We start from the raw sequence: 21618 nt of genomic DNA, 5'->3' as shown, positions 1-21618 counted from the left end.
TGCCCACGTCATTACTGTAACACACTGCCCACATCATTACTGTAACACACTGCCCACCGGCACTACTGTAACACACTGCCCACATCATTACTGTAACACACTGCCCACGTCATTACTGTAACACACTGCCCACGTCATTACTGTAACACACTGCCCACATCATTACTGTAACACACTGCCCACATCATTACTGTAACACACTGCCCACATCATTACTGTAACACACTGCCCACGTCATTACTGTAACACACTGCCCACGTCATTACTGTAACACACTGCCCACATCATTACTGTAACACACTGCCCACATCATTACTGTAACACACTGCCCACGTCATTACTGTAACACACTGCCCACGTCATTACTGTAACACACTGCCTACCGGCACTGCATCATTTCAATTCATCGCCAATAATTAATGGTAGAAATTGCTTGCTGGGAAGGACAGTCCAAATGAATATTGTCTCTGGCACCTAATTGTTTCTCCACAATATTAAACGGTAAGTAATTCTCCCTGGGTTTTCACTTGCACTTAGTATCTTATTTCTGTGCAGGTTTTCCTATCTGTAAGTCCCAGCGTAGGACACAGTAAGTAACATGCTCTCAGGCCTTTGCCAGTGGACCTGTGTATGTGGGTACAAGGACTACCCTTCCACTCGCTCTCTGGACTACTGCATTGGGATTGGGAACTCGCTCTGTGAGGAATTGTAGGTTGAAGAGCACTGGACTGAAACACAGAACTACCTCCAAAAACTCACTTGCTGTGGAAGATTGGTTGCAGGATTCCTCTTGTTTAATAAAAAAAATGCACTGGTCTTGTGCAAAAAAAAAAGACTTTTGAAATCATGCTGTGAGTGACAGAGGGAAATCCTAAACTAGGGGCCATAAATGTAAGATAGTCACTGATAAATGCAATAAAGAATTCAGGAGAAACTTCTTTACCCAGAGTGTGGTGAGAATGTGGAATTTGCTACCACAAGGAGTAGTTGAGGCAAATAGCATAGATGCATTTAAGAGGAAACTAGATAAACACATGAGGGAGAAAGGAATAGAAGGATATGCTGATAGGGTTAGATGAAGTGGGGAGGGAGGAGGCTCGTGTGGAGCAGTAACAATGGCATGGACCAGTTGGGCCGAATGGCCTGTTTCTGTGCTGTAAATTCTATGCAATTATTTTGATCACAAATTCATAGTTCACAAAGCCCCAGCGCACTACTGCAGAACTTGGTTAAAACAATTCTGAAAGCAAGATTATTCTTCTGAAGAACAGCATCCTGTACTGCATGGGATTAAGGAGGGCAGAATGACTTTAAGGGGTTGCTTCCTGGTCAGGCCTCTCACACATCCTGGTGCTGTAGATTAGAGTAGCTGAAGTACAGCTGTTCTTTATTGTTAACTGTTAACAGTGGAAAGTGAAAGTGGGAAGGTGGGGGGAGGGACTTCACCATGTTATGGCTCTGTGTCATCACCAGGACTGGCTCACGGCACTGTGAGCTGGCTAGGGTCGCCAACCCTCCAGGATTGCCCTGGAGTCTCCTGGAATTGAAGGTTAATCTCCAGGACACTACTGGGAGCAACCCAGGAGAGAAATCCCAGGGGCATTAAAAAGGTGCTTTCAACACTTTTGTTTATTAGTTATACAAATGTCGGAGTTGGGAAAGAAAAAGCTGTTTGACTCACAGTCAAGAATCATCCAATCGGGTAATGAAGAGTCTGTTCACTTTCCAATTGGTGTAGGAAGGCGTTGGGCTGTGAGAACTGACATGTTGGGTGACCAATGGGGGGAGCATGGGGGCGGGGACAGTTGGATGGAGGCGGTCATGTGATGAAACCTCCAGGAGTACATCCAGCCAGAGTTGGCAACCCCAGAGCCGGCCCATGTGTCTGGATCCAATTTATGTGACTAATGCAACCATTCCATGGAAAAATACATCAAACTCCCGCCTTTCCATCTGGGCTCTATGCATGATGTTCTTGGCCCACAGCATGAACTCCCCTTTGATGATGCTGAGTCTTGGCAAGGAGGGGATATGCTTCTTTTGCCCTGTCTGGCTCGTCCCCTGATATCACAGACTATCACCCAGAGGTGGCCCATGCCCGTTAAAAGCAGTCACATTCTGGGCCGAGGGTAAAGTTGCCAACCCTCCAGGGTTGTCCTGGAGTCTCCAGGAATGAAAGATTAATCTGCTGGACACTGCTTCCAGCAACCCAGGAAAAAAAATTATTGGGGCATTAAAAAAATGTATTTTTCTTCATTTTCTTTGAAGACTTTCATTTATTAGTTATAAAAATATTGGAGATGGGGAAAATAAGGCTGCTTGACTGACAGCCAAGAATTATCCAATCAGTTAAAGGAGAGTCTGTTCACTTTCCAATTGGCTGGGGATGAGGGTGCGCCGTGAAGATTGTCGTGTCGGGTGACCAATGGCAGGAGTGTGAGGGCGGGGCAGTTGGAGGCGGGATGGTCATGTGATGATATCTCCAGGAATACGTCCAACCCAAGCCCAGGGCAATGGCAGGGCAGCTGTGTGTACTGAAGTAAATTGGGGGGAAAAAACACAGCGGGAAATGCACAGACTGTTAATACTTTAAGTAGCTTTCGATAAAGCATATTTCCATGGTCAGGAGATGACTGGTGTCTGACACTGCAACCGATTTGCAAGAGTTCCTCGTAACCCTGGCCTGCATTGCTCATGTGTGATGATCACTTGAAGGTCAGGGTTAGGCATTTAACCTTTATCTCCTCTCCCATGTGTGGGTGGGTGAATTCAGGACTGGCCGACTGTGGGATCGGGGAAACCTCCAGACGTCACACTGGAAAATGTTTATCCACCGTCTGGGACTGAAAGGATTAGACTCACTGCACTTGTGTGAGTTACGCAGATGACAAAAGAATGGAGGTGGAACAGTCCAGCTGGGCAGAAAGGGATAGCCAGTACTCAAAGGGTTAAATCAGCTAACTGGGCTTCTTAGATTAGCTGAGACGGGTCAATGTCATTTCATCAGCTCAGGTACTGTGAGCGCTGTGATCAAGGGCGGTGCTGAGTGAACCTGGTACCAGGGCACATTATACCAGCATAGTGTGGGTACCAGTGTGAACAAAGGCAGTGCATTGGGTATTAGATAGATTCACTTCAAGCGACTCTGTTTACACTATGCTTCGCCAGTTCTGACTGAACATCAATATTTACATTCTGCACTTACACATTACAGCGCAAAGGAACCATTGCAAGGGGAAAGGGTGACGTCTCTGGGTGCTGTTTCCTACAATGCAGTTCAACTATGACCGATCGAGCACAAATCAGAACCAGCGTGCGATTCTATCCCAAGAATACATTACACACTGTCTGGCACAGGGAATCCTCCCTTCAAAAAAAACGAGAAAGGGCAACACCTAAAGATTGAGGAAATAAAAATAAAAACAATAAATCCTGCAGAGCTGCGACGGGTTAATGGAGAACTGCAACTCTGAATGAATAATCGCTGAAAACAGGCCCGACAGCTTCATCTGTTTCCACTCAGAGAGAGCAGTGAATCAGATGGTGCAAAAACCACAAGACAAGTCAAGTTTACAGTTACTCCCGAGACTGGCTCTTCTCAGTGCAATTTACGTTGCTACAGATTTCAAAGGGAACGTCCTTTGATTAAAGTGATATCCACATCAGTTTAACATCAGCTGAGAAACGCAGCATACGGAACACGATGACATCATGGCTCACATCCGCTGCTAAAATGGATAAAGTTTAATATAAATCAGCAAAATACGAAAACAGCATTGGTGGCTGCGAGAAGGATCCCACTCGATGGCAACTCCAGAAACAAAACACTGAAACTCCCTACAGCGCTAAAGGCATGTTTTAAAGGTGTGCTCCAGCTGAATGGTACTAAGCAGTTCAAGCAATGAAGCTGACAAGTCTCCCATTGATGTATGTGCTTGATGTACAGGCCTCATAAATCTAATCTAAGTTTACATTGAAGAAATGATCTCCATCTGCTTCAAAGTTGACAACTAGTTTATAATGGTTAGCTTCCAAATGATCGCTGCCAGACATAATGCAGCATGAGAGTGAGTGTATACCACACAGACACATAGTACGGGAGAGAGAGTGAATACCACACAGACACACACATAGTACACGAGAGTGAGTGTATACCACACAGACACACACATAGTACACGAGAGAGAGTGTATACCACACAGACACACACATAGTACACGAGAGTGAGTGTATACCACACAGACACACACATAGTACACGAGAGTGAGTGTATACCACACAGACACACACATAGTACACGAGAGTGAGTGTATACCACACAGACACACACATAGTACACGAGAGTGAGTGTATACCACACAGACACACACATAGTACACGAGAGTGAGTGTATACCACAAAGACAAACACAGTACAGGAGAGAGAGTGGATATCACACAGACACACGCAGTACAGGAGAGAGAGTGGATATCACACAGACACACAGTACAGGAGAGAGAGTGGATATCACACAGACACACAGTACAGGAGAGAGTATGGATATCACACGGACACACAGTACAGGAGAGAGTATGGATATCACACAGACACACAGTACAGGAGAGAGTATGGATATCACACAGACACACAGTACAGGAGAGTGAGTGTATATCACACAGACACACAGTACAGGAGAGAGAGTGGATATCACACAGACACACACAGTACAGGAGAGAGTGTGGATATCACACAGGCATATAGTACAGGAGAGAGAGTGGATATCACACAGACACACAGTACAGGAGAGAGTGTGGATATCACACAGACACACAGTACAGGAGAGAGTGTGAATATCACACAGACACACAGTACAGGAGAGTGGGTATCACACAGACACACAGTACAGGAGAGAGTGTGGATATCACACAGACACACAGTACAGGAGTGGGAGTGGATATCACACAGACACACAGTACAGGAGAGAGAGTGGATATCACACAGACACACAGTACAGGAGAGAGTATGGATATCACACGGACACACAGTACAGGAGAGAGTATGGATATCACACAGACACACAGTACAGGAGAGAGTGTGGATATCACACAGACACACAGTACAGGAGAGTGAGTGTATACCACAAAGACACACAGTACAGGAGAGAGTGTTGATATCACACAGACACACAGTACAGGAGAGAGAGTGAATATCACACAGACACACAGTACAGTAGAGAGTGTGGATATCACACAGACACACAGTACAGGAGAGAGTGTGGATATCACACAGACACACAGTACAGGAGAGAGAGTGGATATCACACAGACACACAGTACAGGAGAGAGTGTGGATATCACACAGACACACAGTACAGGAGAGTGAGTGTATACCACAAAGACACACAGTACAGGAGAGAGTGTTGATATCACACAGACACATAGTACAGGAGAGAGAGTGAATATCACACAGACACACAGTACAGTAGAGAGTGTGGATATCACACAGACACATAGTACAGGAGAGAGTGTGGATATCACACAGACACACAGTGCAGGAGAGAGTGTGGATATCACACAGACACACAGTACAGGAGAGAGAGTGGATATCACACAGACACATAGTACAGGAGAGAGAGTGAATATCACACAGACACACAGTACAGGAGAGAGTGGATATCACACCGACACACAGTATAGGAGAGAGTATGGATATCACACAGACACACAGTATAGGAGAGAGTATGGATATCACACAGACACACAGTATAGGAGAGAGTATGGATATCACACAGACACATAGTACAGGAGAGAGAGTGGATATCACACAGACACACAGTATAGGAGAGAGAGTAGATATCACACAGACACACAGTACAGGAGAGAGAGTGGATATCACACGGACACACAGTACAGGAGAGAGAGTGGATATCACACAGACACATAGTACAGGAGGGAGAGTGGATATCACACAGACACATAGTACAGGAGAGAGTGTGGATATCACACAGACACATAGTACAGGAGAGAGTGTGGATATCACACAGACACACAGTACAGGAGAGAGAGTGGATATCACACAGACACATAGTACAGGAGAGAGTGTGGATATCACACAGACACACAGTACAGGAGAGAGTATGGATATCACACAGACACACAGTACAGGAGAGAGTGTGGATATCACACAGACACACAGTACAGGAGAGTGAGTGAATATCACACAGACACATAGTACAGGAGAGAGTGTGGATATCACACAGACACATAGTACAGGAGAGAGAGTGAATATCACACAGACACACAGTACAGGAGAGAGTATGGATATCACACAGACACACAGTACAGGAGAGAGAGTGGATATCACACAGACACACAGTACAGGAGAGAGAGTGGATATCACACAGACACATAGTACAGGAGAGAGAGTGGATATCACACAGACACACAGTACAGGAGAGAGTGTGGATATCACACAGACACACAGTATAGGAGAGAGTATGGATATCACACAGACACACAGTACAGGAGAGAGAGTGGATATCACACAGACACACAGTATAGGAGAGAGTATGGATATCACACAGACACATAGTACAGGAGAGAGAGTGGATATCACACAGACACACAGTATAGGAGAGAGAGTGGATATCACACAGACACACAGTACAGGAGAGAGAGTGGATATCACACGGACACACAGTACAGGAGAGAGAGTGGATATCACACAGACACATAGTACAGGAGAGAGAGTGGATATCACACAGACACATAGTACAGGAGAGAGTGTGTATATCACACAGACACATAGTACAGGAGAGAGTGTGGATATCACACAGACACACAGTACAGGAGAGAGAGTGGATATCACACAGACACACAGTACAGGAGAGAGTGTGGATATCACACAGACACACAGTACAGGAGAGTGAGTGAATACCACAAAGACACACACAGTACAGGAGAGAGAGTGGATATCACACAGACACACAGTGCAGGAGAGAGAGTGGATATCACACAGACACACAGTACAGGAGAGAGAGTGGATATCACACAGACACACAGTACAGGAGAGAGTATGAATATCACACAGACACACAGTACAGGAGAGAGTATGAATATCACACAGACACACAGTACAGGAGAGAGTGTGGATATCACACAGACACACAGTACAGGAGAGAGTATGGATATCACACAGACACATAGTACAGGAGAGTGAGTGAATACCACAAAGACACACACAGTACAGGAGAGAGCGTGGATATCACACAGACACACGCAGTACAGGAGAGAGTGTGGATATCACACAGACACACGCAGTACAGGAGAGAGTGTGGATATCACACAGACACACAGTACAGGAGTGTGGATATCACACAGACACACAGTACAGGAGAGAGTGTGGATATCACACAGACACACAGTACAGGAGAGAGAGTGGATATCACACAGACACACAGTGCAGGAGAGAGAGTGGATATCACACAGACACATAGTACAGGAGAGAGAGTGGATATCACACAGACACATAGTACAGGAGAGAGAGTGGATATCACACAGACACACAGTGCAGGAGAGAGAGTGGATATCACACAGACACACAGTACAGGAGAGAGTGTGGATATCACACAGACACACAGTACAGGAGAGAGTGTGGATATCACACAGACACACAGTACAGGAGAGAGAGTGGTTATCACACAGACACACAGTACAGGAGAGAGTGTGGATATCACACAGACACACAGTACAGGAGAGAGTGGATATCACACAGACACACAGTACAGGAGAGAGTGTGGATATCACACAGACACACAGTGCAGGAGAGAGTGTGGATATCACACAGACACACAGTACAGGAGAGTGAGTGTATACCACAAAGACACACAGTACAGGAGAGTGAGTGAATACCACAAAGACACACACAGTACAGGAGAGAGAGTGGATATCACACAGACACACAGCACAGGAGAGAGTATGGATATCACACAGACACACAGTACAGGAGAGTGAGTGTATACCACAAAGACACACAGTACAGGAGAGTGAGTGAATACCACAAAGACACACACAGTACAGGAGAGAGTGTTGATATCACACAGACACATAGTAAAGGAGAGAGAGTGGATATCACACAGACAAACAGTACAGGAGAGAGTGTGGATATCACACAGACACACAGTACAGGAGAGAGTGTGGATATCACACAGACACACAGTGCAGGAGAGAGTGTGGATATCACACAGACACACAGTACAGGAGAGAGTATGGATATCACACAGACACATAGTACAGGAGAGAGAGTGGATATCACACAGACACACAGTATAGGAGAGAGTATGGATATCACACAGACACACAGTACAGGAGAGAGTATGGATATCACACAGACACACAGTGCAGGAGAGGGAGTGGATATCACACAGACACATAGTACAGGAGAGAGTATGGATATCACACAGACACATAGTACAGGAGAGAGAGTAGATATCACACAGACACATAGTACAGGAGAGAGAGTGGATATCACACAGACACACAGTACAGGAGAGAGTATGGATATCACACAGACACACAGTACAGGAGAGAGTGTGGATATCACACAGACACACAGTACAGGAGAGAGAGTGGATATCACACAGACACATAGTACAGCAGAGAGAGTGGATATCACACAGACACACAGTATAGGAGAGAGTATGGATATCACACAGACACACAGTGCAGGAGAGAGTATGGATATCACACAGACACACAGTACAGGAGAGAGTATGTATACCACAAAGACACACAGTACAGGAGAGTGGATATCACACAGACACACAGTACAGGAGAGAGAGTGAATATCACACAGACACATAGTACAGGAGAGAGAGTGGATATCACACAGACACACAGTACAGGAGAGAGTATGGATATCACACAGACACACAGTACAGGAGAGTGAGTGTATACCACAAAGACACACAGTACAGGAGAGTGAGTGAATACCACAAAGACACACACAGTACAGGAGAGAGTGTGGATATCACACAGACATATCGTACAGGAGAGAGTGGATATCACACAGACACACAGTACAGGAGAGAGTGTGGATATCACACAGACACACAGTACAGGAGAGAGTGTGGATATCACACAGACACACAGTACAGGAGAGTGGGTATCACACAGACACACAGTACAGGAGAGAGTGTGGATATCACACAGACACACAGTACAGGAGAGTGTGGATATCACACAGACACATGGTACAGGAGAGAGAGTGGATATCACACAGACACATAGTACAGGAGAGAGTGTATATTACACACATACACACAGTACAGGAGAGAGTGGATATTACACACATACACACAGTACAGGAAAGAGTGTGGATATCACACAGACACACATTACAGGAGAGAGTGGATATTACACACATACACACAGTACAGGAGAGAGTGGATATTACACACATACACACAGTACAGGAGAGAGTGTGGATATTATCACACAGACACACAGCACAGGAGAGAGTGGATATTACACACATGCACACAGTACAGGAAAGAGTGTGAATATCACACACAGACACACAGTCCAGGAGAGAGTGGATATTACACACATACACACAGTACAGGAGAGAGTGGATATTACACACATGCAGTCAGTACAGGAGAGAGTGAGGATATCACACAGACACACAGTACAGGAGAGAGTGAGGATATCACACAGACACACAGTACAGGAGAGAGTGGATATTACACACATACACACAGTACAGGAGAGAGTGAGGATATCACACAGACACACAGTACAGAAGAGTGAGGATATCTGTCACTTCATTTGATGTTCGATCCAATCAGAGGCTTGACTTTCATATATTTCATAGCCATCTTGCTCCTTTAAGGGGACGTGCCCCATCCCACTTTTTGTTCTAAACACAAAGTTCGTTCCCCCTCCTTGTGTCACATTGTTGCTCAGTGTGGGCACATCACCTGTTCTCAGGTCATTAACAGTGACATTCCTGAACCAGACACCACAAAGTGTATAGTAGAGATCTGGGCAGGTTCAGTTGAAAGTTGTTCCATCCCTTTCCTGTGGGTCCGTGTTCAGTCTCAATCCATTGTCATGATGTGTGCAGTATGAATCCACATCTAGGAGATGGGCAGGCATGGGGAATCACAATCACAGGTTACATAAGACCAGAACTAGGTTAGATCTCAGGTTCTTTTCCCAGAGAACAGTGGACCTGTGGAACGGGCTGCCGACTCGTGTGGTGGACGCTGACTCGCTGAGTTCCTTCAAGCCAGAGCTGGACCTGTTTCTGAATGGGACGGAGATCATCTCATACAAAAGGTAGATACTGTATAACATTAACCAGGGCCAGAGCGGTCTCCTGGACTCGTTTCGATCGCCTAAGGGGGTCGGACAGTAATTTTCCACATTTTTTTCCATAAGTGGCCTGGGTTTTTATCTGGTTTTTCAACTCTCCCAGCAGATCGCATGGATCTCGAGTGAGGTGGCGAGTGTAGATATATTTTGATGCACAAGGTATCGCAGTTGTGTGAGACAGGCTGGATGGACCTGAGAGTCTGTTGCTGTTCGTATGTTTGTAGGCTGAATGGGTGAATTGGAATTAATTGGAAGCAAAATCATAGAATCATAGAACACAGAAGGAGGCCATTTGGCCCATCGTGCCTGTGCCAATTAGTCCCACTCCCCTGCTTTTTCCCCATCGCCCTTCAGACACAGACACACAAAATAAGGAAGGTGAAAGGTCTGTATGAATCCTTCGGGGACAAAGACGAAGGAATTCACTGGAATAAGTAGAGGGACATGTAGAAACTTGTTGAACAGGTGGTCGAAGAGGCAAAGGGAGTCATGGAAAAGATAAATATAGCTGTATATGCGAAACATAACAGTGAGATCCTTTCAGTACTTTAACAGTCAGAGGAGAGGTGAAGTCCATAGAACATGGATGGGGTGGGGGGTAGATTTTCAACTAGTTGCCCAGGTATTATTGAAAATGAAAATTGGGCAGATTATGTAACGGGCGCCCATCCTCAATGCCAGTTACACCCGGGCAGCAAGTTGAAAACCCTACCTTTACAACTCACCCTCTGGCACCAGCGTCCAGGGGTAATTTTGACTTTGTGCGATGGTGTAAAATTGGTGACAGTGAGTTGGCAGCCCGTTTTACATCTTTCCCGATTTTTATTTCCATTGACTTCAATCGGGAGAGATGTAAAACGAGCTGCTGATTTGCGATCACCTGTTTTACACTATCGTACATAGTCAAGATGACCACCACCACCCCCCCCCCCCCCAGGGCCTTCTCTGAACCGCCTTCAGGGTTTGTGGTGACCCAAAGCTCAATGCCAGCCACCTACTGCCAGCCTGGTGTCACATGGTGGTCAATCTAAATGTACAGGGAAGGGGCAAGGGCTGCCCGGTTTCAATCCAGTTTCCTGGATCTTCCCAGGTCTCTTCCCTCGCCCAGATCCCGGGAACACTCTCCTTACCTTTGCTGAATTCGTCCATCTTGATTGGCATGAGTGGGCTCTGAGGGGCAGAGTCCCCACTCAGAGAGTAGCTGTGCTCTGCCTGGATGTCCGGAGTGGCTGGGTCAAGCTCCATGTCCAGTAGTGGGTTCTTTTCGGCCAGCAGTGGGTCATCGAAGAAACTATTGAACAGCTCGTTGGAGAAGTCATCCAGATTCTCTGAAAAATGCTGAAAATGGACAGAGAGGAACAGTGTTACTGCACACAGCCCAACTAATCTTCAAGTAAATCACGATAACTAATACTGCCCTTAGAGATTCAGCCAAGGACTGCATCACTTATACAAACTCATGTTGAAAACCTGGTTTGGAACAAAAAACAAAGTGTTCTTTCCGTGCGGAGTTGAATAAATAGTATGTAGAGTATGAAACACATTCGATCCATGGCATTATTAGTCACCGCTCCATCGGAGAAACGGGAAGCAGCAATAATGTAATGAATCCTCCCTCACTCCTACAGTGAATTCTCCCTCACTCCCACAGTGATTCCTCCCTCAGTCCTACAATGAATCCTCCCTCACTCCCACGGTGAATCCTCCCTCACTCCTACAGTGAATCCTCCCTCACTCCTATAGTGAATCCTCCCTTACTCCTACAGTGATTCCTCCATCACTCCTACAGTGATTCCTCCATCACTCCGAGAGTGAATCCTCCCTCACTCCGATAGTGAATCCTCCCTCACCCCTACAGTGAATCCTCACTCACTCCTGTAGTGAATCCTCACTCACTCCTACAGTGAATCCTCCCTCACTCCTACAGTGAATCCTCCCTCACTCCTACAGTGAATCGTCCCTCACTCCTACAGTGAATCCACACTCACTCCTACAGTGAATCTTCCCTCGCTCCTAAGGTGAATCCTCCCTCACTCCTACAGTGAATCCTCCCTCACTCCTACAGTGAATCCTCCCTCACTCCTACAGTGAGTCCTCCCTCACTCCTATAGTGAATCCTCCCTCACTCCTACAGTGAATCCTCCCTCACTCCTACAGTGAGTCCTCCCTCACTCCTATAGTGAATCCTCCCTCACTCCTACAGTGAATCCTCCCTCATTCCTACAGTGAATCGTCCCTCACTCCTACAGTGAATCCACACTCACTCCTACAGTGAATCTTCCCTCGCTCCTAAAGTGAATCCTCCCTCACTCCTACAGTGAATCCTCCCTCACTCCTACAGTGAATCCTCCCTCACTCCTACAGTGAATCCTCCCTCACTCCGACAGTGAATCTTCACTCACTCCTAAGGTGAATCCTCCCTCACTCCTACAGTGAATCCTCCCTCACTCCTACAGTGAATCCTCCCTCACTCCTACAGTGAATTCTATTGGTTGGAAGCAGTGACCTGCTGGGTCTCAGTCCCAGTATTCCCAGCCCCTTCGTGGTAGCTCCGGAGAATGGCCATTCTGGTCTGAGCCTGGAGAGTGAACAATACCCCCAAACTATGGGCTTTATGGGAAGCATCCACACATGGACTTTCACTTTCTATTAGAGATGCCCCTCACTTCTACCCTATTGGGAACAGCTAACTCATCATAAACAACGGATTGAGCCTGGACCGTACCAGGCAACGCAGTCAATCACTGCGCAATCAGGGAAACCCAGAGCAGATCAGTGTCGGTTGTTGCTCAGTGGGTAGCACTCTCGCCTCTGAGTCAGAAGGTTGTGGGTTTAAGTCCCACTCCAGAGACTTGACCACATAATCTAGGCTGACACTCCAGTGCAGTACTGAGGGAGTGCTGCACTGTCGGAGGTGTTGTCTTTTGGATGAGACATTAAACCGAGGCCCCGTCTGTCCTCTCGGGTGGACGTAAAAGATCCCATGGCACTATTCGAAGAAGAGCAGGGGAGTTCTCCCCGGTGTCCTGTGCAATATTTATCCCTGAACCAACATCACTAAAAACAATGATCTGGTCGTTATCACATTGCTAATTGTGGGATCTTGCTGTGCACAAATTGGCTGCCGTGTTTCCTCCGTTACAACAGTGACTACATGTCAAAAAAGTACTTCATTGGCTCTAAAGCACTTTGGGAAGTCCTGGTGTCATGAAAGGCACGATAAAAATGCATGTGTTCATTTTTATCGTTCCCGGAGTTAGCACTGGCTGCATTTTACAATGTTTAATACAAGTCATTGTTTATACCAGGGAGCATGGGGTTATAGGGTTCATTACATGTACATCCTCATTTTAAATGCTTGCGAAGCCACTGAATGTACAGCCAACCCTGACATTGTCATTAAACCTGCTGACAAGGGTGGCTCTGTTGTTTTTTGGTGAACAGACCTTTACCTTGCGGAGGCTGAACACCAACTCATCGATACCTCCTCCTACCTCCCCCCGGACCAAGACCCCACCGCCGAACATCAAGCCATAGTTTCCAAGGCCGTCACTGACCTCATCTCCTCTGGCCTCATCTCCTCTGGGGATCTTTCTCCGCAGCTCCAACCTCATAGTCCCCCAACCCCGCAAAGCCCATTTCTACCTCCTTCCCAAGATATACAAACAGGACTCCCCTGGGAGACCCATCGTTTCAGCCTGTTCTTGTCCCACAGAACTTATTTCCTCCTATCTTGACTCTATTTTTTCTCCCCTTGTCCAGTCTTTTCCGACCTACAGCCGGAACTCTTCCAACGCCCTCCGGCACTTCAACAGTTTCCAGTTTCCTGGCCCTAACCATCTCCTTTTCACCATGGACATCCAGTCCCTCTACACCTCCATCCCACACCAGGACAACCTGCGGGCCCTCCGCTTCTTCCTTGAACGGAGGCCCAGCCAGTCCCCATCCACGACCACTCTCCTCCGCCTGGCTGAACTTGTTCTTACATTAAACAACTTCTCCTTTGACTCCACTCACTTCCCCCCAATAAAAGATGTTGCTATGGGAACCCGTATGGGTCCCAGCTATGCCAGCCTTTTTGTGGGATACGTGGAACATTCCTTGTTCCAGTCCTACTCAGGTCCCCTCCCTCACCTCTTTTCCCGGTACATTGATGACATCGGTGCTGCTTCCTGATCTCGCCCCTAACTGGAAAAGTTCATCAACTTTGCTTTCAGTTTCCACCCTTCCCTTCACATGGTCCATCTCTGACTCTTCCCTTCCCTTCCTCGACTTCTCTATCTCCATTTCTGGGGATAAGCTGTCAACCAATATCTATTATAAGCCCACCGACTCCCACAGCTACCTTGATTACACTTCCTCCCACCCCACTTTCTATAAGGGCTCTATTCCATTCTTCCAATTTCTCCGTCTCTGTTGCATCTTTTCTGACGATACCACCTTCCACACCAGTACTTCCGATATGTCTTCCTTTTTCCTCAACCGAGGATTCCCCTCCACTACGGTTAACAGGGCCCTCAACCATGCCCGTCCCATTTCCCGCACTTCTGCCCTCACCCCTTCCCCTCCCTCCCAGAACCATGATAGGGTCCCCCATATTCTCACCTTCCACCCCACCAGCCTCCACATCCTCTGCCATTTCCGCCACCTCCAGCACGATGCCACAACCAAACACATCTTCCCTTCCCTCCCCTTTCGCAAAACCCTGGTCCACTCTTCCATCACCCCCAATACCCACTCTCCTCCCTGCAGTACCTTCCTGTGCAAGCATAGAAGATGCAACACCTGCCCTTTCACCTCCTCCCTTCCCACCGTCCTGGGCCCCAAACACTCCTTCCAGGTGAAACTGCAATTTACTTGTACTTCTTTCAGTTTTGTCTACTGTATTCGCGAGGTTGAGTAGAATAGGCCTATACTCTCTGGAGTTTAGAAGAATGAGAGCTGATCTAATTGAAACATGTAAGATTATGAGGGGGCTTGACAGGGTAGATGCTGAGAGGTTGTTTCCCTTGGCTGGAGAGTCTAGAGCTGGGGGGGGGACATAGTCGCAGGATAATGGGTCGGCCATTTAAGATTTAGATGAGGAGGAATTTCTTCACTCAGAAGGTTGTGAATCTTTGGAATTCTCTACCCCAGAGGGCTGTGGATGCTCAGTCATTCAGTATATTCAAGGCTGAGATAGATAGATTTTTGGACTCTAGGGGAATCAAGGGATATGGGGATCGGGCAGGAAAGTGGAGTTGAGGTTGAAGATTAGCCATGACCTGATTGATTGGCGGAGCAGGATCGAGGGGCGATGTGGCCTACTCCTGCTCCTATTTCTTACGTTCTTATGTAGATCATAACCACTGCTTCCATTTTTCGGACAGCAGGTGCTGGTAATGGTTCTGCTGTTGCCATTCACAGCTCCTCTAGACCGATCTTTTATTTCTTAACCTGTCCCATTACCACCCCCTTTGCCCTGCACCATCATCCTTTTTGTCATTTAATCACTCCTGTCCTCCACCCTATGCCAAACCTTCCCTTTTGTTCTTTACTTCCCTCCCCTTTCCCTGGCTCTGTAATTGCTTAAAAACTGTTTAATCTTCAACTTCTTCCAGATCTGACGAAGGGTCATCGACCTGAAATGTTAACTCTGTTTCTTTCTCTATAGACGCTGCCTGACTTGCTGAGCTTCTCCAGCATCTTCTGTTTTTATTTCAGATTTCCAGCATCCGTAGTGTTTTGCTTTTGGTGCAGCCAATAACATTGAGGCTGCATGGTCGGGGCTACGGATCGGGAAGTTGGGTCTGAGCTATCCCACCTGCTGCCATCCCTCCCGAATGGGTCAGGAGCAGCGTTCCCCCCACCCCCCCCCCCCCTGCTATCAGCGTCAGAAAGTTTCGGAAGAAAACTATTAAGCATTCTCAGTCGTGTCCTGCCGAGTCCAAAGGGAGTGGGCAGGATCTTTCAAAATCGCTGGATCCGGCTTGACAAGAGAAATATTTACCCTCGTGCACCTGCAGCTGTGTGGCCAAGAAGGCACCACATGTTGAATGCACAGAGGGCGTGCTCGAACTATCCAGGGCTGACTCATACCTGGGTGTGGGAGGAACCACAATAAGGTTCACCAGCAGGCTGTAATTTATTCGCTATTGTTAGCCTGCAACTTAAACACAGCTCCCTGACTACATTGTTGCACCTGTGAGCTGCCCCTCGCTAATAACCTATAGGCAAACGGGTTCTGCAGCTTAACCGGGATATCCTGTATGATTATCTTTAAAAAAATCTTTCTCACTATTTACATCACCATCATCATAACTAAATGACAGGTGAAGCAGGAGATCTCCTCCACTTTACCCGAACTCACTGAAGGTCACAATGCTTTCACAAACAACACTTTTCCCCACTGTCCATTTTTCTCCTCTTGTCACAATTAAATATCGTGTGTCATTCCATGAGTCAATTATATATAAATCTAACACAATCCAACGCAGGGTCTATTAAGTACTGAACGTGAGTGAACTGCACCCACACTGTACACAGAATACAGTCCACACCCAGTAAAAGCTGGGAATGGACGACTTGTGAATGAGCCAGGGTCAACTCTGTGTATGTATAGCACGCACCAGATAATAGGTGAAGTCTCATTGACAGCTGGTAGTGTATGGCTCATTCTCAGCTGCTGTACTTTTATTATGTGACAGAAGTCACCTCCAAGATTGAAAAGAGTGTTGCTGTGAGAGGGGGGAGGGGGAAAGGCTTGGTAAATCTAGAAGTAACAATTAGCTGACTCCAAGTTTGGATTTTAAATGCCTGTGGGGCGGGGTGGGGGGGGGGGAAGAGAAAACTCAAGGAAGTAAGGAGAATGCGGATGATGTAAACTGGGTTAGTTATATGTCCAGGAGATTGACAGCTGAGTGGCTGAAGTGGGAGCAGGAAAAGAAAGACTTGCATTTATACGGCACCTTTCTCATCCTTAGGACGTCCCAAAACGCTTTACAGCCAATTAAGTACTTTTGAAGTGAAGGCGCTGTTGTAATGTAGGAAACTCGGTAGCCAATTTGTGCACAGCAAGGTCCCACAAACAGCAATGAAATAATAACAACCAGATAACCTGTTTTAGTGATGTTGGTCATGGGATATATATAGGCCTGTACTCCCCAGGGGTGACTCCTCTGATCTTCTTTGAAATAGTGCCATGAGATCTTTTATGTCCACCTGAAAGGGCCTCTGTTTAATGTCTGATCTGAAGGACAGCACCTCCAACAGCACAGCACTCCTTCAGTCCTGCACTGGCGTGTTAGCTTGGATTTTTAGGCTCAAGTTTCAAGAGTGGGACTTGAACCCACAGCCGCCTTCTGGTATCAGAGTGAGAGTGTTACCCACTGAGCCACAGCTGACAGCTGCAAAAGCCTGTAGGAGGAAGTGAAAACTCACAGAAGTAAGGTGATTGTGGATGATGCAAACTGGATTCGATATACGACCAGGAGACTGACAGCTGAGCGCCTGATGTGGGAGCAGGACAAGCTGTATTGATGGAGGAGCTGCTATTTATTTATTTGTCTAGCACCTCAGCGGCCATACAAATGGTGCACATCTCCCGTACACATGGTGTACAGCCCCCATATGACGTGCGTACCAAATAGGTGCGTCACAGGTGAGAGTGTCAGCATGTGTGCAGTGCCTGCTACATGTGTGACCAATGAGGCATTTAAAGGTGTAACAAGGGAAAGGTGGCGAAGGGAAGAGAAAATAAAGCAGTTTGGTCGCACACGTTGAAGGGACAGCAGATGATTTGCAAAGTGGGTCTAAACTGGAAGAGGAAAGGTGTGCGAAAGAAAGATCATCAAATGGAAGTCAGATAGCAGCAGAGAATGGGTAGGTCTGGAGTCTATCCAGATGGATACCAATGACTAACCTCAGATTCGAGTTAATATCCGAAAGCATGGAAGGGGGAAATCCCATCAAGCTACCCCTTTCCAAAGACCATGTACAGTTGAGCCGATCCTGGACTATCTCCCACCCACTTAATCTCCTGAGGGAAACTTCTGCATTAAACTTCCCAGACTCCTAAAATAATTAAGCACAACTCTAGAATATTCATTCACCTCCTCTCTTCAGTCCTGGCATTTGCCTTATTATTTCATTCTGAAAATAGATTCAGATTAACTAGAAAATTTGTGTTACATACATGAAAGCAACTAAACTCATAAACTGGAGTGCATTAACCAGCAGCCCTGTACATAGGAGTCTGCACCACATATTCATGACAATTGGGGCTTGTCTCACAATCCTATTGCACGAACATACAAACATACGAATTAAGAGCAGGAGTAGGCCATTCGGCCCCTCGAGCCTGCTCTGCCATTTGATAAGATCATGGCTGATCTGATTGTGACCTCAATCCTACTTTCCCATCTACCTACTATAACCTTTGACTCCCTTGTTAATCAGGAATCTATCTAACTCAGCCTTAAAAATATTCGATGACCCTGCCTCCATCGCTCTCTGGGGAAGGGAGTTCCACAGACTCACAAACTTCTGAGAGAAAAAAATTCTCTTCATCTCCGTCTTCAATGGGAGACTCCTTATTGTTAAACCGTATCCCCTAGTACTAGTCTCTCCCACAAGGGGAAACATCCTCTCAGCATCTACCCCTTCAAGTCCCCTCAGGATCTTATATGTTTCAATAAGATCACCTCTCATTCTTCTAAACTCCAGTGTATACAGGCCCAACTTGTCCAACCTTTCCTCATAAGATAACTCCCTTATCCCAGGAATCAGTCGAGTGAACCTTCTCTGAACTGCCTCCAAAGCAATTATGTCCTTTCTTAAATAAGGAGACCAAAACTGCACACAGTATTCTAGATGTGGTCTCACCAATGCCCTGTACAACTGCAGCAAAACATCTCTACTTTTATATTCCATTCCCCTTGCAATAAATGACAACATTACATTTGCCTTCCTAATCACTTGCTGTACCTGCATACTAACTTTTTATGATTCATGTACTAGGACACCCAGATCCCTCTATATATCAGAGTTCTGCAATCTCTCTCCATTTAAATAATATACTGCTTTTCTATTCCTCTTGCCAAAGTGGACAAGTTCACATTTTCCCACATTATACTCCATCTGCCAAATTTTTGCCCACTCACTTAACCTATCAATATCCCTTTGCAGACTCCTTATGTCCTCCTCACAACTTACTTTCCTACCTACCTTTGCATCATCAGCAAATTTAGCAACCATACATTTTTTTCTATTCGTTCTTGGGATGAGGGCATCACTGGCGAGTCCAGCATTTATTGCCCATCCCTAATTGCCCTTGAGAAGGTGGTGGTGAGCTGCCTTCTTGAACCACTGAGTGGCTTGCTAGGCCATTTCAGAGGGCAATTAAGAATCAACCACATTGCTGTGGGTCTGGAGTCACATATAGGCCAGGCCAGGTATGGACAGCAGGTTTCCTTCCCTAAAGGATATTAGTGAACAGATGGCTTTTTACGACAGTCCAGTAGTTTCATGGCCACCATTACTGATACTAGTTTTTTTTTATTCCAGATTTTACTTAAATTAATTGAATTTAAATTCCCCAGCTGCCATAGCAGGATTTGAGTTCATAACTCCAGAATATTAGTCTAGGTCCTACTGGATTACTAGTCCAGTAACATAACCACTATGCTACCGTAGCCAACATTCAAGCCCTTCATCCAAGTCATTGATATAGATTGTAAATAGTTGAGGCCCAAGCACTGATCCCTGTGGCACTCCACTCGTTACATCTTGCCAACCTGAAAATGACCCATTTATGCCTACTCTCCATTTCCTAACCAATCCTTTATCCATACTAATATGTTACCCCCTACACCATGAGCTCTTATTTTGTGTAGTAGCCTTTGATGTGGCACCTTGTCAAAAGCCTTCTGGAAATCCAAGTACACCACATCCACAGGATCCCCTTTATCCACGTTGCTTGTTGCTTCCTCAAAGAACTCTAATAAATTAGTCAAACACGATATCCCTTTCACAAAGCTGTGTTGACTCTGCCTGATTGCATTGAGATTTTCTAAGTGCCCTGCTGTAACCTCCTTAACAATAGATTCTAGCATTTTGCCTATGACAACTGGCCTGTAGTTTCCTGCTTTCTGTCTCCCTCCTTTCTTGAATAGAGGAGTTACATTCGCTATTTTCCAATCTGATGGGACCATTCCAGAATGTAGGGAATTTTGGAAAATTAATACCAATGCATCTACTATCTCTGCGGCCACTTCTTTTAAGACCCTAGGATGAAGTCCGTCAGGACCTGGGGACTTGTCAACTTTTAGTTCTAATATTTTTTTCAGAACCCTTTCCCTGGTGATTGTAAATGTTTTAAGTTCCTCCCTCCCTTTCATCTCTTGATTCACAATTATTTCTGGTATGTCATTTGTATCCCCTACAGTGAAGACAGACACAAAATATCTGTTCAATTCATCCACCATTTCCTTCTTCTCCATTATTAATTCCCCAGACTCACTCTCTAGAGGACCAATGCTCACTTTACTTACTCTTTTCCTTTTTAAACACCTGTAGAAACACTTACTATCTGTTTTTATATTTCTTGATAGCTTTCTCTCATACTCTAATTTCTCCCTCCTTATTATTCTTTTAGTCATTCTTTGCTATTTTTTATATTCTGTCCAATCTTCTGACCTGCCATTAATATTCACGGAATTGTATGCTTTTTCTTTCAATTTGATACTATCTTCAACTTCCTTAGGTAGCTACGGATGATACGTCCTTCCTCTAGAGTCTTTCTTTCTCACTGGAATATATCTTTGCTGAGTGTTATCGTTAAATGTCTGCCATGCATCTCTACTTACCTATCCCTTAACCTAAGTTCCCAGTTCACTTTAACCAGCTCTGTCTTCATGCCCTCATAATTGCCCTTATTTAATTTTAAAACACTAGTCTTAGACTTACTCTTCTCTCCCTCAAACTGAATGCGAAATTCAATCATATTGTGATCACTGCTACCTAGAGGCTCCTTTACTATGAGGTCATTAATTAATCCTGTCTCATTACACATTACCAGATCTAGAATAGCCTGCTCTCTGGTTGGCTTTAGAACGTGCTGCTCTAAGAAACTGTCCCGAAAGCACTCTATGAACTCATCTTCCAGGCTACCTTTGCCAATCAGATTCTTCCAATCTATATGTAGATTAAAATCACCCATGATTATCACTGTTCCTTTCTCACAAGCCCCCATTATTTTTTCCTGTATACCCTGTCCCACAGTGTG

General features: G+C 45.8%; 1 protein-coding gene across 2 annotated transcripts in view; it reads right to left on the bottom strand.

Moving 5' to 3' along the window:
• The window catches only part of creb3l1 (cAMP responsive element binding protein 3-like 1), a 192453-nt gene that overhangs the window by 78065 nt on the left and 92770 nt on the right, over positions 1-21618 (bottom strand). For both annotated transcript variants that reach the window (XM_067993672.1, XM_067993671.1), the window contains exon 2: positions 11486-11693. In XM_067993672.1, coding sequence (XP_067849773.1) covers positions 11486-11693 — 208 coding nt within the window. The remainder of the gene's footprint in view (positions 1-11485; positions 11694-21618) is intronic.

This window comes from Heptranchias perlo, chromosome 12 (genome assembly GCF_035084215.1).
Source record: "Heptranchias perlo isolate sHepPer1 chromosome 12, sHepPer1.hap1, whole genome shotgun sequence".
Lineage (NCBI taxonomy): Eukaryota > Metazoa > Chordata > Chondrichthyes > Hexanchiformes > Hexanchidae > Heptranchias > Heptranchias perlo.
The sequence above is the reverse complement of the archived record's forward strand: the minus strand, read 5'-3'. Positions and strand labels throughout refer to the sequence as shown.